The sequence below is a fragment of the Rattus rattus genome, chromosome 8 (assembly GCF_011064425.1).
Source record: "Rattus rattus isolate New Zealand chromosome 8, Rrattus_CSIRO_v1, whole genome shotgun sequence".
NCBI classification, from domain to species: Eukaryota; Metazoa; Chordata; class Mammalia; order Rodentia; family Muridae; genus Rattus; species Rattus rattus.
This window is the reverse complement of record NC_046161.1, coordinates 80,840,191-80,853,913: the sequence shown is the minus strand read 5'-3', so window position 1 is coordinate 80,853,913 and position 13,723 is coordinate 80,840,191. Positions and strand designations below refer to the sequence as shown.

The window sequence follows — 13,723 nt, the reverse complement described above, 5'->3', positions numbered from 1 at the left end:
CACTGTGGCCCTGTGAGCCCAATGGATTTTACATCAGGATCTAAGCTGCTGCCAGACTCTGGCCCACACATGGTCTCCCTGCAGGGCCTCTGCAAGTGATCCCAGGCTTCTGACACATTTAGGTGTGGCTTTGGGACTAGATTCAGACTTAAATACCATGAAAAAATAATCCTAGCTTAAATGATTCCTTAACACTCAGACCAATATATCTATACCTATATCTGGATAGATAGGTAGGTAGGTAGATGATAGATAGATAATAGATAGATAGATAGATAGATAGATAGATAGATAGATAGATGGATGATAGATATAGATATTGGTAAATATATCATAGATATATTTATATAGAGAAATATAGACGAGAGGAATTAAAATTTAGATGACTGGACAGAGAGTTCACCACTATACCTACTTTTGATTATTGTGTTTCAGTAAAATGTAGGGTCGTCTTGACTTTGGAACTTTGAGAGGCTGTCTGAGCAGCCCTTGACCTGGCTGATTAAAAACAGGTGCAGGTCAGTTTTGGAAAGGATTGTTCAGAAATATGCTTTCTGTGTAGGTGCCATTTCTGACCCAGCAGAGCGCCCCACAGTTCTCTCAGACACAAGGAGCATCAGAAGCCAGTTCATCTACATATTCGCATCCGGGTGGAGCCGCTGTGCAAACTCGGGAGAAGTGTTTGGAGCACATGCACACATCTAGGGGTGTTAGACTCATTACGGTTTCATGTTTCTTCATTACTTTATAGCACATTTCCCAGGACATTTTGAAAATATTGTAAAGAAGTTAAAAGAAGCAAGTGGCGGTGAGGCCAGGAGAGGTTTGGCAGGCAGTGGTGGAATCCGTGCATTCCCCTAGCGATGAACACTTCCACAGTTACATACCTTTCTTCTGTGTGCAGTGCCCCGGGCTCTGAAGTCGTCCAAGACAAGTCGTGTTAGCTAGACACAGCATTTCTGCTGCAATCTCACCACAGAAATTGTCTGTCCCCTTGCTGCATCTTCACTCTGACAGAAAGAAGTCTCTTTAAAAAGCAGAGAAGAGAGGACTACAGACCTTACAGCGTTTCCCTAGCAGGACCTTCTCAAAAGCAGAATGCCCCTTGTCGGTGTTGTGCTTTCTTTCAAGGTTAAAAAAGAAAGTTAGAGCTAAATTTTTAAAATTAGCTCCTTCAGCTTCCTCTCTGTGCCCTGCCACTGGCATTGAGTCTGACGGTTTCTTGTGCGAGGCCGATGGAGAATGTGAACAGGCCAGACCGCAGTGTAGCACTGAAGCGCTTCTGTAACCACTGCTGTTTTCTTCAGTCCACGTCACAGGAGCTTGGTTACATCTCAGACATCAGGCAGGTCCGCCTCGCTTTCCCCTTAACTTTCCAGAATAATAAAGCCCCAGGTGTTTCTTTAAAACACTGCTTTTCGTGATTGGTGCCTGTCAAGTAGAAAACCCTGCGCTTCTGTCAAGGCCATCACCTTATTGTTACCTTTAAGTATAAATCGTAAGAAGGGTCACTGCAGAGTCCCAGCTGCCCTGTGTTTTCATCATGTCCCTCTGTCCTCTGGCAAGGACCTGAGTGAGGCAGAGCCCCTCTGTGAGGCTCACCGTGGACTTAGTTTCTCTGCTTAGCTCTGTGAACTGCCTCCCGGCCTCAGACAGCTTAGCTCTGTGAACTGCCTCCCGGCCTCAGACAGCTTAGCTCTATGAACTGCCTCCCGGCCTCAGACAGCTTAGCTCTGTGAACTGCCTCCCGGCCTCAGACAGCTGGAGAAGCTCTGCCCACCGTGGGTGTCTTTGAGCCCTGCTGCCTTTTTGTAGCCTTCAGGAATTTCCCACTAATTTGTTTCATGTTCTTTTTGTCTTGTTTAAAACAAGTCATTTAGAACTGTCTTAAATAAATACTAAGCTTAAATCCATTGGGCCACTTTCAAATATTTTTTTAAATAATTTAGCTCTCTGGGACCACATTAAAATATTTTTAGATCTCTAAGATGGATACAAATTGAACTTGAGTAAAGGTACCAGCCACACTTATTTGAATAACTTTAAAAATATATTTTTATGTCAGATATGCTAGTCACACCCAGGAGGTCCTGGAAGAGAATAGCACATTTGAGGCCAGCCAGAGCTATGCAGTAAGTTCTGGGCTAGCCTGAGCTACATAGCAAGACTCCATTTCAAAGAAACAAAACATATTTTTATTCTACGTAATGTTTATAGCAATATAGATTTCTCTAGAAATAAGCATAGTGAGTTTTAATTTCAGAAAAATACAGCTATGAAACTTCATGAATGTAAAATTTTAAATGTTACAGTTTAAAACAAACAGCATGTGCACGAATGTATTTTAGTACATTAAAATGAGAACTTGAGGAAATTTTCAGATTTATCCCTGCACAATGTTTTATTGTCCTCTGTGAGCGGCCCATCTAAGTTGCTATATTGTTTTGATGGGAGTCAATAGTTAGATTCCTAATGTTTAGTCGTAACTAACACGAGCAGCATTGAAGAGACGTGCGGCTGACAGGGTAGAAGGAGTACACTCCCCTGCAGTGTAGCTGCTAGTATAGGTTTCACTTGTGCATAGGTTATAACCGGCCTGAGGAGCCTCGCCTGAAAGCATCTGCTGGGGCCTGTTACGTTCCTCCTAGGAGCAGTGAGCCGTGGGGCGTGGCTTGTGACCGTTGAGTCTGGTGTCTGAACGCACAGAGCTCCAGCAAGCCTTAGCTGACTAAATCCCAACTCAGCCATTTATGGGCTGCATGGCCTTGATCCAGTTACTCGAGTTATTGTTTTTAAGTGAAAAACGTGTTTCCTATATTCTCGTGTGCAACAAGATGCTGTAAGGTGGGCACATGTCGTGGGATGGCTAGATGAAGTTCTGTGCTGGTTCGCATGGTTTTGTATGGGTAGAATACTTGAGAATCTCTGAACTCTGGTTCTCTTCTTACAGAGTGGAGGTAATAAAAGGCACCATTTAAAATAATTACACAAGTTAAATTTTGATAATTTTCAAAAATTTGTCTTTTCCCCCCCAGAGCCACTGGTCTCAGTTCTTAGTATAGAGCCATAGAAAGATCCCTGACCATGGCAGAATATTGCGAGGACTTCTGACCTACCCTCTGCCAGCATCCCTCTGGCCCCTGCCCCCACACACCTACCTTGGGCTCTCACGCTGCCCACAGCCCTCTGGTGTCATCTGGGTCTGTACTGTCCCTGGAGTGGTTTTCTTTCTCCAGTTTATTCACAGGTTCCCCAGCCCCCATCAGCACAACATACATTCCCTCAGGACAGCTGGGAGAAGCAATCAGATTAAATTAATATGTGCTCTGATGGTGTTTTTAAAAAACCTTTAACTCAAATGAGCCTCTCGTAATGTTATTATTTTTCTTTATTCCACAAAACGTAAAGACTAAAGATGTTCCCTAGCTTTCTTCTACCTAGACAAGTTTGTTACTTGCTGCATTCAACTAGGAAACAAGGACCTTGACCACAGGACTTCCCCAGGCTTAATGCATTGAATGGCTCTCTGAGAAAGCAGCTATACACTATACTGTGTGACGTTTCCCAGTCATGTTTGACCAGTGCCTCTTAGTGAGTGGGGGTCAGTCCTCTAGGACATACCAGTAAAATCTATTATAAATAAGGAATGGCAGGTACACATGGGTTGACCCCATTCCCCGAAGGCTTTGTCTTCGTTCTTGCAACAAAAGCTCTTCATAAGCTCTATAATGAGCATGGTTTGCTCTGGGCATGCACTGGGAAGGGTTTGCATCCCTCTGCCATTGATGTCTGTTTAGAGCTAGAGCATAGTGTGCAAGGCTCTGGGTCCCGCCCCTAGCATTGGAAAAAGAAAATACAAAATGTTTTTATGGGCTGGGCCTACGAGTATGTTAGTAGGGTTCCCTCTGTACACAATGCACTCGTAGTCTTAAAACATGAAATTATATTTTTATTCTGTTGGAAACAGATCACTTTCCAAATAACTAGAAAATATAATAATATTTGAAAGCAATCAATGTAAGCAGAAATAAAGGCATTAAGCATCATGCCCTGTGTATCTGACCTTCCCACGGTTAGCGAAGACTTTCCTGAATATTTACCAAACCTTTCATGTTAACATTACGATGTTGTCGTCGGCACTAGACTAATTTTAAAATTGAAGTATTTATTTATATAGCCATTATCTATTTAATATTATTTGCATACAGAGAAGACATTGGATTTTTCTGGAAGCCACCCGTCAGAGGTATAAGGAAAAATGCAGCAAAGAAGCACTATCTGGACATGAAAGTTTAATGTCTTAAATTACATAGTAAAGTTATTTTGTGTTTTAATTTTTTGCATCCATTAATTTCTAATGAAACCTAAAACATGCTTTTTAGAGCCCTTATACAATGAGAATCTTGTTGGATCACGCTGGCCTCCGGTGGTCTCCACATGCCACCATTCACATGTTAGCCAACAGGGAAATGCACAAAACTCGATTATTTTGTGATCGCCAACAATGCATGAAACATTCGTGTTGTATAAGGGAGCTTTCTTCACAACTTAACTCGGTTCTTTTACTATATTTTCTTCTCTTTTTATTCCTTTGATTTCTGTTATTTTTTAAACTGCACCCAAGATGCCTTTGCAGCTTCTCCTGGGGAGGCCCCTGCAGCATCCGAAGGGGCCACGGCACCAGCTACCCCGGCCCCAGTGGCTGCAGCTCTTGATGCATGCTCAGGAAATGGTGGGTTTACACATGAGCCAGTCTGTTGTTTTTCTGTCCTGATGTGAAGTCTGCATAGTTAGATGTGGCCATATGTTTTTCTAATTTTGCTTTCTTATTAGTGTAAACTCATTCCTCATAACCGAATAAATAATGCCAACACTGAAAACATTAAGACAGTGAAGTGCATACTTATCAAAATTGGCAATTCCTCAAGATTGACAATTTTTCTTGGTGCAAGTATGCCCTCTTAATGTTTTCCCCCCTCTAACGCATTCTTTCTGATACTGAGTTCAAATATATTGACATGTTTTAATGAACTTTCAGAGCTACCAAATTGCCTAGATTAGGTAAGGGCACGAACACTAACGACCCTTAGACCAAAAGTATAGTTTAATCTCACAGCACCCTACAGAATAGTTCAGACTAAACTTGCAATACCAACTGTATTTTCTTCTTTTTCTTTAGAAAAACACCCCAATTGCTAATAAGACAGTAGTGAAACCCATGTAACCTTGAGGCCTAGCTAGTGTGTAAATGTGTGTGACGTGTCTTCTTGCCTGTAGTGACAGTTCTTTCTCTTGCTCCTTCCTGACTGATGCTGTGTGTGTGTCTCCACTTTCCTTTCCAAAAGACCCTTTTGCCCCGTCTGAAGGTAGCGCAGAGGCTGCACCTGAGCTCGACCTCTTTGCAATGAAGCCACCTGAGACCAGCGCTCCTGTAGTTACCCCTACAGCTAGCACAGCCCCTCCAGTTCCCGCAACTGCTCCTTCTCCTGCTCCCACGGCTGTGGCAGCCACAGCTGCCGCCACCACCACCACCACCACCGCCGCTGCAGCTACGACCACTGCCACCACCTCTGCTGCTGCTGCCACCGCCGCTGCTCCTCCTGCTCTAGATATCTTTGGTGGTAATTTGTCACTGTCACTAAATCCCTCTTACCTGGTGGCTTGAACCTGGCCCTGTAATGCATACGTGACCCACATGCATGAAAACTATAGTTGGATGGGTCTCTAGAGTCCATTTGCTACTTAACCTGATGTTCTTGTGAATGCTGTCAGAAAACGGGCAAGTGACGCTGTCACAGGCTTGATTTTCGGACTGAGCAAAGGCCTGTGTGTTCTTGGTCTTAGATTTGTTTGATTCTGCTCCTGAAGTTGCTGCGGCATCTAAGCCGGACGCCGCTCCTAGCATAGACCTGTTTGGCACAGGTAAAGCAAAGCAACGGTTTTCTTCAACTCTCTTTATGTAGAATGTGTCCTCGGTGACGCCCTTTCTAGTTGCTGCAATTAATGCATTCGTTAGACGTGTGGCTCTGATTTCAGCCTTCCCCTACTTACTTCTGCTTGGTTTTGGTTTCTTTCACTTTCGGAAGACGCTTTCTCCTCCCCACCACGAGGGGCCTCTCCGGTGCCTGAGAGTTCTCTCACTGCTGACCTCTTATCCGGTGAGTGCTTCTCCCAGGTCAAGCCTTCAGAGCCGTCTCTGGGGGGTCACGGGTGCGGGGAGCTCAGGTAGGGAAAGGTGATGTAATATCTTATAGGTTTGCCTTATGTGCTCTAAGACTCAGAATTCCCCTAAACGAAGAACCTCATTCTCTAGCCCATCAGCAACTGGTAACGGTTGATGTGTCAAGTGTAAGGTTGAAAAACTTGTGTTTCCCACTAAATGGTCTACCGCTGAAGGGTCAGTTTTTCATTTGCTTCCCTTAACTGTTAAGATTTTTCCTCTCTTTCTGTAACTGAACTCTTGAGGCCATTGTCGGGGTCTGGGTTTCACTGTGCTGAGGATGACCGTCATGTTCCCCTGTTCTTCACTGCAGTGGACGCGTTTGCAGCGCCGTCGCCTGCATCCACTGCCTCTCCTGCAAAGGCGGAGTCCTCGGGTGTCATAGACCTTTTTGGGGGTGCGTATCACTCCTCTCTCAGCACTTACGTCACTGGAGGCTTTTGTTGTTGTTCTGAGTGGACCCTCTTCTTTCATGCTAATTCATTTTGCTTCTTTTGACCATTCAGTTGCTTTTGTTTCTCACACGTGAACTTGTGTTGTGCCAACCTTTCCCATCTCTGTGCCGCCATCACGGCCATCCTCCCGGCTCCTCACGGCTTTCAGTGCATGGTCTAACAAAGCCAGAGCATTCTCCACGTGACGTCTTCTTGTTTCCAGCCTTTCGTTCATCCTAGGTTTTAATCACCTGTTTAGAGTCCCTCTCCACTGTCTCCTCTAAGATCCTGACCTACTGGTTACATTAACACAAGCCAAAGCAATATAAACATTAACTAGGTAATTCAGAATTGAAAACAAGCCAGTTAGATGCCAGCCTACATAGTGCCGTGGAGTTTATGTCCATTGGACTTGGTGTTTTTTAAATCTTTACAGAGCACTTGGAGATTTTCTTAACTGTATTCTTTCTCTTCCTTTTACTTGAAAAGAGAAAGATACATTATTTATATCGATTGGTTATCTGTCTGCCTATCTGCGGGCTGAAGTTCCTTGTTAGCAGTAAGCTTGCAGGAAAGACAGGTCTGAACTGAGTCCTGAGTATCCATAAATGAGTGTCTTTGGGCTAGAGCATCATCTCTGCATATTGTACCCGCACGGATCATCTGCTATCACTGACGCATCCTGGTACACACCGTGCCGCACATATGAGGGTACAAAGAAGTCACAGATGCTGGCCGACCTCCTGAAAGTGCTCAGACACTGAAGCCAGACGCATGTGTAGAAGCTTGAATGGGAAGCATTCATCTTCGCTTAAAAAATCTCAATCCTGTTTTTAATGAATCATGGGTCCTAGTTTGAAATATTTATTCATTTAAAAAGTCTATGTCTTAATCATTTAGGGAGGCACATTAAACATTCTAGAGCTCTCTTGAGAGGCTAAACTCTAGAGCAGAGCACTGTGTCGCACACCTGCAATCCCTGCTCTTGGGGAGGCTCCCAGTGCAAACAGAAACTATATATTATATATATTTATATATCTGAGTTAGACTATAAGATAAGACAAGCTGCTTAGAGCCTGAGTTAGGGCACCTAGTCATTTCACATTCCCAGGAGGCGGGCTCTCCATACAGAATGCCACCTATGTGCATGTCTCTGTGTGTGTCATACTTGGCTTGCTTGGTCACTCACTGTTTGACCTTCTTACTTTCTTGCTGCACGATGGATGATGGATAGATGCGTTTGGAAGTAGTGCTTCTGAAACCCAGCCAGCACCACAGGCTGTTTCTAGTTCATCAGCATCGGCAGATCTACTGGCTGGTAATTGATCCCATTAAAATGGCGTTTCGTAAAAGCTAAGTTTGGATGTAGTTTTATATGTAATAGATGCTGCATAAATTGCAAAATGTTTTTAAATTTTCCCTTCAAGGCATGAAATTGAAGGATACAGCATTAAGTAACAGGAGGTTTATTACTTCCTAGATTTTATTAAACTAATCTTAACTGGTATGTGTCTAAGCTGCCCCTGTTGATACGCCCCATCTTACTTTCAATTAGCATGCTTGTTTTTATTTGTCAAAAAGGTAGTATGCTTTGTGTAGCAATTCTGTCATATAATGAAGGCTTATGTATTTTGGAAGGAATCTGTAGTAAACTATGCTGTAATATTTGATGATTGGTTTTATAATATGTGTGTCACTGTAGAAGAGACCATTATAGATTTTTCCCATTGAATTGAAATGTTGTGACATATATCATGGACTTTTTGACAAGCTGCTTTTCTTTCTGTCTGAAAACACACACAGGACAATCTCCGCTTTCTAGGAACTAGGTGGTCAGATGGCCAGGACCGATGCTCATTACTGAGACAGTAGGGACTGCTTAAAAGAACAGCTCGAGGACCCAGTTAAAACCAAGCTTGAGGTCAAGACAGCATCAGACTTAGAAAGTGGCCACCTGGGAGACTCCAGCAGAAGGCTTAGACCCAGCCTAACTCGGGGACAGCTTCCAGTGTACCCCCGGTCACTAGAGGGGATAGATTTTGTTCCTTGGGGTGGAGTTAATTAGTGTGAGTCTCCTGAGCACCTGGAGGCCCCCAATCTAGGCTCCCTCAGTTTAAATACCCCAACAGCCGTGTGTCCTTAAAGAGTAACTGGTTTCCACCAAGCGTGGCCATCGTTTACAACCTAAAAGCAGTGTAAAGCAGGCTGGGGAGCCTGCCAGCGTTCTCAGACTTGCGATAGATAAAGATGGAGTCTACGTGCCCCCTCTGCAACCCCCACCACTAATGCTGTAGAAAAGTCCCCATGGTCGAGCATCCTGGAACAGATCTTTTCTTTTTTTTTTCTTTTTTTTTTTTTTTAAAGAATGGAGTTATTCTTTCCCGTTTCCAGGCAAACATCCCCTCCCCCTGCAACCCCCCCCTCCCTAATGCTGTTCACTGGGGGTTCAGTATTAGCAGGACCCCTTCCCGGTCTCTTACATATTCATTTTCATCCTGAACAGGAGGGTTGTATTGAGGGGTCACCCCTCTTCCAGTTCTTTCTCTGATTCCTTTCCTATTCTCAGTTCAGTTTGATTCTGTCTGGTGGCTTCAGTTTCTCCAGCGGGGGTAGCTCTTCCTCAGGGCTCTTTTCTCCGCACTCTGTGGCTCCTTGATCCAGTCGGGTACTCCTGTTTGCCAACTCTTATCACTTTGATGTTGCTTGTCTTCTGAAATGTAGCATGAGGTGCGTACCTCACGCAACCCACCACTGCTGACGTGAGACGAGGCCTGCCAGACTGCCTGGCTTTCCCCTCAGCCTAGACACGTTCCAAAGGAGCTTCAGCTTGGCTAGACACCCTCGATCTCTTGTTAAAGCGATGCGTTCAATTCAGATTTTAAAGCCTGCCGAAAGGTTTTTACAGGCCACAGAAATAGCATAGTTTCAGGTTCCTTGGTGAAAATGATCCCGCTGGCTTTTAAATGAGATGATTGATTATAAATCATTAGCTCTGGAGTTATAGTTAAAATTAATTGTATGGGCCGTCTGAAGCATCCTAAGAAATCTTTCTTAGATATCTGCTGGCCTGCCATAGACCATACCGGTCACAGAACTGTTTAAATCTGCTAAGCAGAGGCTGGCACAAGGCCACACTGTCTGTTCTAGTGTTCTTAGTCCACTATGCCTCCCTGAGCCCTCCAGGGCCAGAACCTGAGAGAAGAACCTAAAAGAGCCTAGAACATTAGGACCTGGAGCAGAAGCCAGGGATCTTGGGAAAAGAAAGCCTTCAAAGTCAGCAGCTCGTGACAGAGCCAAGGGGTTTGGTCCTAGGGATGCCGCAGGATCTATGCCACCCCTGGAGAGTGAAGGATCTCACCTGCAAAGTTCCCAAAAGGCTCACTTTGGGGACATGTCTCACACGCAGAAAAAAGCACACAGTTGGCCTGTGCAGTCTAAAGTCTTACTAAAGTGAGCTAGAAAAGAGACTAGGGACAAAGGTTCTAATGTCTGTGCATTTTTAAACACGTGTTGTTGACTCCTCTCTTCCCTTCCTTCGCCTGCCTTTTCTTGTGACTCTGGTAGGAAAAATTACGTGTAAACTTTTGTGTTTCTCTTGGACTCCTACTTAAATAACTTAATGCTCAATGCAGACAAGTTTACACGGATATTACGGTCTTCTTGGCATCAAAAACATTCCCTGTAAGTTAATTTGGTCATAGGAGACCTGATTTTCTTAGCACGGACAACACTTTTCACCTGATATCCTGATATAAGAACATTTAAATCACATTTTAAACATTTCTAAAATTTAATTTGAGAGACCAGCCTTTTCCTGTTTTAATTGCAGGAAAGCATTTCTTAAGATTGCTTAACTATGACAGTGCTGGGAAATCACATTTCTGGTTTTAAAAATGTTATGGAATATTGACATAATTACATCTTGTGATTGTTTCCAGTCCTCTCCACAAGTCAACGTCATATCTACAATTCAGCTAACAGTGGTATCTGAGTTTATGTTGCCCAGTTATCTTTGCTTAATGCATATGAAACAGAACAAATATTGGGACGTGGCGTTATGGCTATTTTCAGAGCTTAGCACTTCGCTTTGACTTGTGTTATTGTTTGCATAGAGACATAGCTATGAAGCCCACCACCTATATAAATAAATAAAGACCTTTAAAAAATAAATAAATGAGCGTACCAGCAATTTCAGTGTTCAGGAAGCAGAAACACAGAGGTCGACAACTAGTTTGAGGCCAGCCTATTTTCCTTGAGGGCATCCAGGGCTACGTAGTCAAGAAGTGGCTTAAACACACACATAGGTCTAATAAAAGATACACGCCCTCAACTGTGCTCAGGTTAAAATTAGACTCGGAACCACAGAAAAGTTGCCTTTTGTGAAGAATTTTCTAGTTGTGATTATGATAAAACTATTTTATAAAGGATTAAAACAAGATAATACACGGATAACATTACAGTCAGATTAGGCCACCCAGAGGAAATCTTGGTCACTGAAGTGAGGTGACTTGCCTCATACAACTAAGATTTTTTCTTTGCCTTCCTTTTTTTGTGGTCTTGGGGACCAAACTCACAGCTTCTTTCTTGCTAGCGGGTAGGCAGGCACTGTACCATCTCTTTGAAGAAGCACGTTCACATGGAGTGAAAGGCAATAAGTAGATGGTAACGTGAAATGCTGAAATTATTTTTAAATATCCTAAACCAACTGTTAAGAGGAACTTTAAAAACAAAAAGGAAATGTTACTGGAAATTCATGTGTATTCTAAAAGCAGAAAACAAAAGACTAAATGAAACGGGTAATTCCTTTTAAATTGTGGTATAGAAGCCAGTTATGTTTGACTCAAATTCAGATCCAGACTTGTCAAATCATAATCAGTGGCAACACCAAATTGTTGATGACACACACCTTAATCTTCATCTTCTACCATGTCCAGTGGTTCTCAACCTTCCTAGTGCTGCGACCCTTTAATACAGTTCCTCGTGTTGCAATGACCCAATCATAAAGTTATTTTCATTGCTATTTCATTACCACAATTTTGCTACTGTTATCATAATGTAAATATTTTTGGAGATGATAAAGGTTTGCCAAAGGGTCATACCCAAGGTTGAGAAGCACTGACTTAAGCAAAAGTCTTAATTGCTTGGGGTGCATCTAGTTTAGTGAAACTAAAGAAAAGTCTGGAGCCAGGATAATGGCTCTGACCTCAAGCTTTCTCATTTGTTGAACCTCATGGGGCTGCTCTGAAGATAGAATAAATCCATATATGGTTTATGTGGTATCTATCAGACATGGCCCTGGGCCACACGTGACTGAATATGGCAAAGCCCAAAATCTTAAAGTTATTTTTCCCCCATTTCTTGGGTAAGCCTATGGTAGACATTACTGGTTTTACAAGATCTAAAGTGACCAAATGCATGTGATGCAAATGGGTCAGAGGTTAGAACAATGCCTCATGCTCAGGTGCCCCATCCCGGTGGGGCTGCCACGACTCATTTTTATAGTGCAGACACTAATTAATAAACGGGATCGCTTTATCCACCTCTGAATGTGATCTTAGCTTCCAGTGAAGTTCGTTAGTGCCCAGCCCGTAAGCCCTGTATGAACCTGCACAAACACCCCTTCCTGTGGAATCTACCAGACAATGTGACTCTTCAAAGTCACTTCCTACCATGGAATGAGAGAGGTGACATAGGTGAATCCTGGTACTTTGGAACCACTATTATCATTATTCTGGAGTGTACTGTTGCTTCCTGGTTTTAAGAAGCTAAGTCAAGGCCATCACCTCCAATCTCACCTATAACTAGGGAGTAGGCCAGATGGCAGTTGCCTAAACTCCCAGCCTGAGGTGTAATGTTTCAGAACTCATCACTAACTCAGCCCACAAAGCCCCTAAAGCCAAAACCATTGTATCCCAGACGTAATGATAATTCCATTTGCTTCAGAACGTGATTAGTTGTCACTGATGGGAAGAATATGCTTTCTGTGGCAAATGTTTTAAAGTTAATTCAGTGTTATTTAAATATTAAAATCGCCTAGCATGACCTATCTGACTTCGAGTAATAACTTTAAATAACTAACATTTTCTAGAAAATACATTTTTGTATACATATTCAAGGAAAGTCTAAACCCATGAGGTCTTAAATTTGTCACTTGTGCTTTATAGGAACAACATTATTGCTTGCTGCTAGAAAGATGACCAAAGAAAGATGACCAAAGTTTGATGAAATTTCTTTAAAAAAAAAAAGATAAATTGGTTTTTTGAATTGTAGCGTTAACATTTGTCTGCCATTTTATAAGCTCTTTGTGAACTGACGATGTGGCTAAATCTGAAAAACAACATATGCAACAAATTGGTTATAAGGAAGACTTCTAGGCACAGTGGTGCATGCCTTTAATCCAGCACGAGAAACAGAGGCGAGCAAACTGCTGTGAGTTGGTCAGTCCTGTCTACAGCGTGAGTTCCAGGCTTATCCAGGGCTATATAATGAGACTCTGTCTCAAAAGGAAGGAAGGAAGGAAAAAAGGAAGGGAAGGAGACAAACATCTGGTAAGAAATAATAATAATAAAGCCTTTTATAATAGAAAATTCCCTAGTGTCTTACTAAGTGATCACCAATCACCTTGCAGATTGTATATTTGTATACAGAAGCAACACGTAGACTTCTGTTTCTATTGCTTGAGAGACATGATCTGCCCCCAGAATTCAGAGAATAAATATTTAATTTGATATCTGATTGGTTTTCAGTAATCATCACTCGGTAAACATTAGCTTGCTGTTTCAGACACGGTGTTAAGGGTCAATAGAAAAGGCAGGGGAAAAGGTACACGGCTGTGGAACCTAGCAAGCCGTGTCTGGGGTTAGGTGTGGGGTCTGCAGGGATGAAGGTGTGGTGGGAGCAGGATACAGCTATGCCCCACATGCTGAGGACAGGGCTGTACATGGAGGATGGAGTGTAGCCAGCAGCACTGGGTAGTGGAATTCCTTCCAGAGACCAGAGATATTAGGAGCTGTCAGTTTAGCTAGGTCCTGTTACCGGGATGAGGAGCATCCAGATCAGAGCCAGACAG

General features: G+C 43.0%; 1 protein-coding gene across 3 annotated transcripts in view; it reads left to right on the top strand.

The window, feature by feature from the left end:
* Snap91 (synaptosome associated protein 91) overlaps positions 1-13,723 on the top strand; it is a 106,536-nt gene that overhangs the window by 75,457 nt on the left and 17,356 nt on the right. For all 3 annotated transcript variants that reach the window (XM_032909718.1, XM_032909717.1, XM_032909719.1), the window contains exons 17-22: positions 4,625-4,732; positions 5,346-5,621; positions 5,845-5,922; positions 6,087-6,158; positions 6,534-6,617; positions 7,889-7,972. In XM_032909718.1, coding sequence (XP_032765609.1) covers positions 4,625-4,732; positions 5,346-5,621; positions 5,845-5,922; positions 6,087-6,158; positions 6,534-6,617; positions 7,889-7,972 — 702 coding nt within the window. The remainder of the gene's footprint in view (positions 1-4,624; positions 4,733-5,345; positions 5,622-5,844; positions 5,923-6,086; positions 6,159-6,533; positions 6,618-7,888; positions 7,973-13,723) is intronic.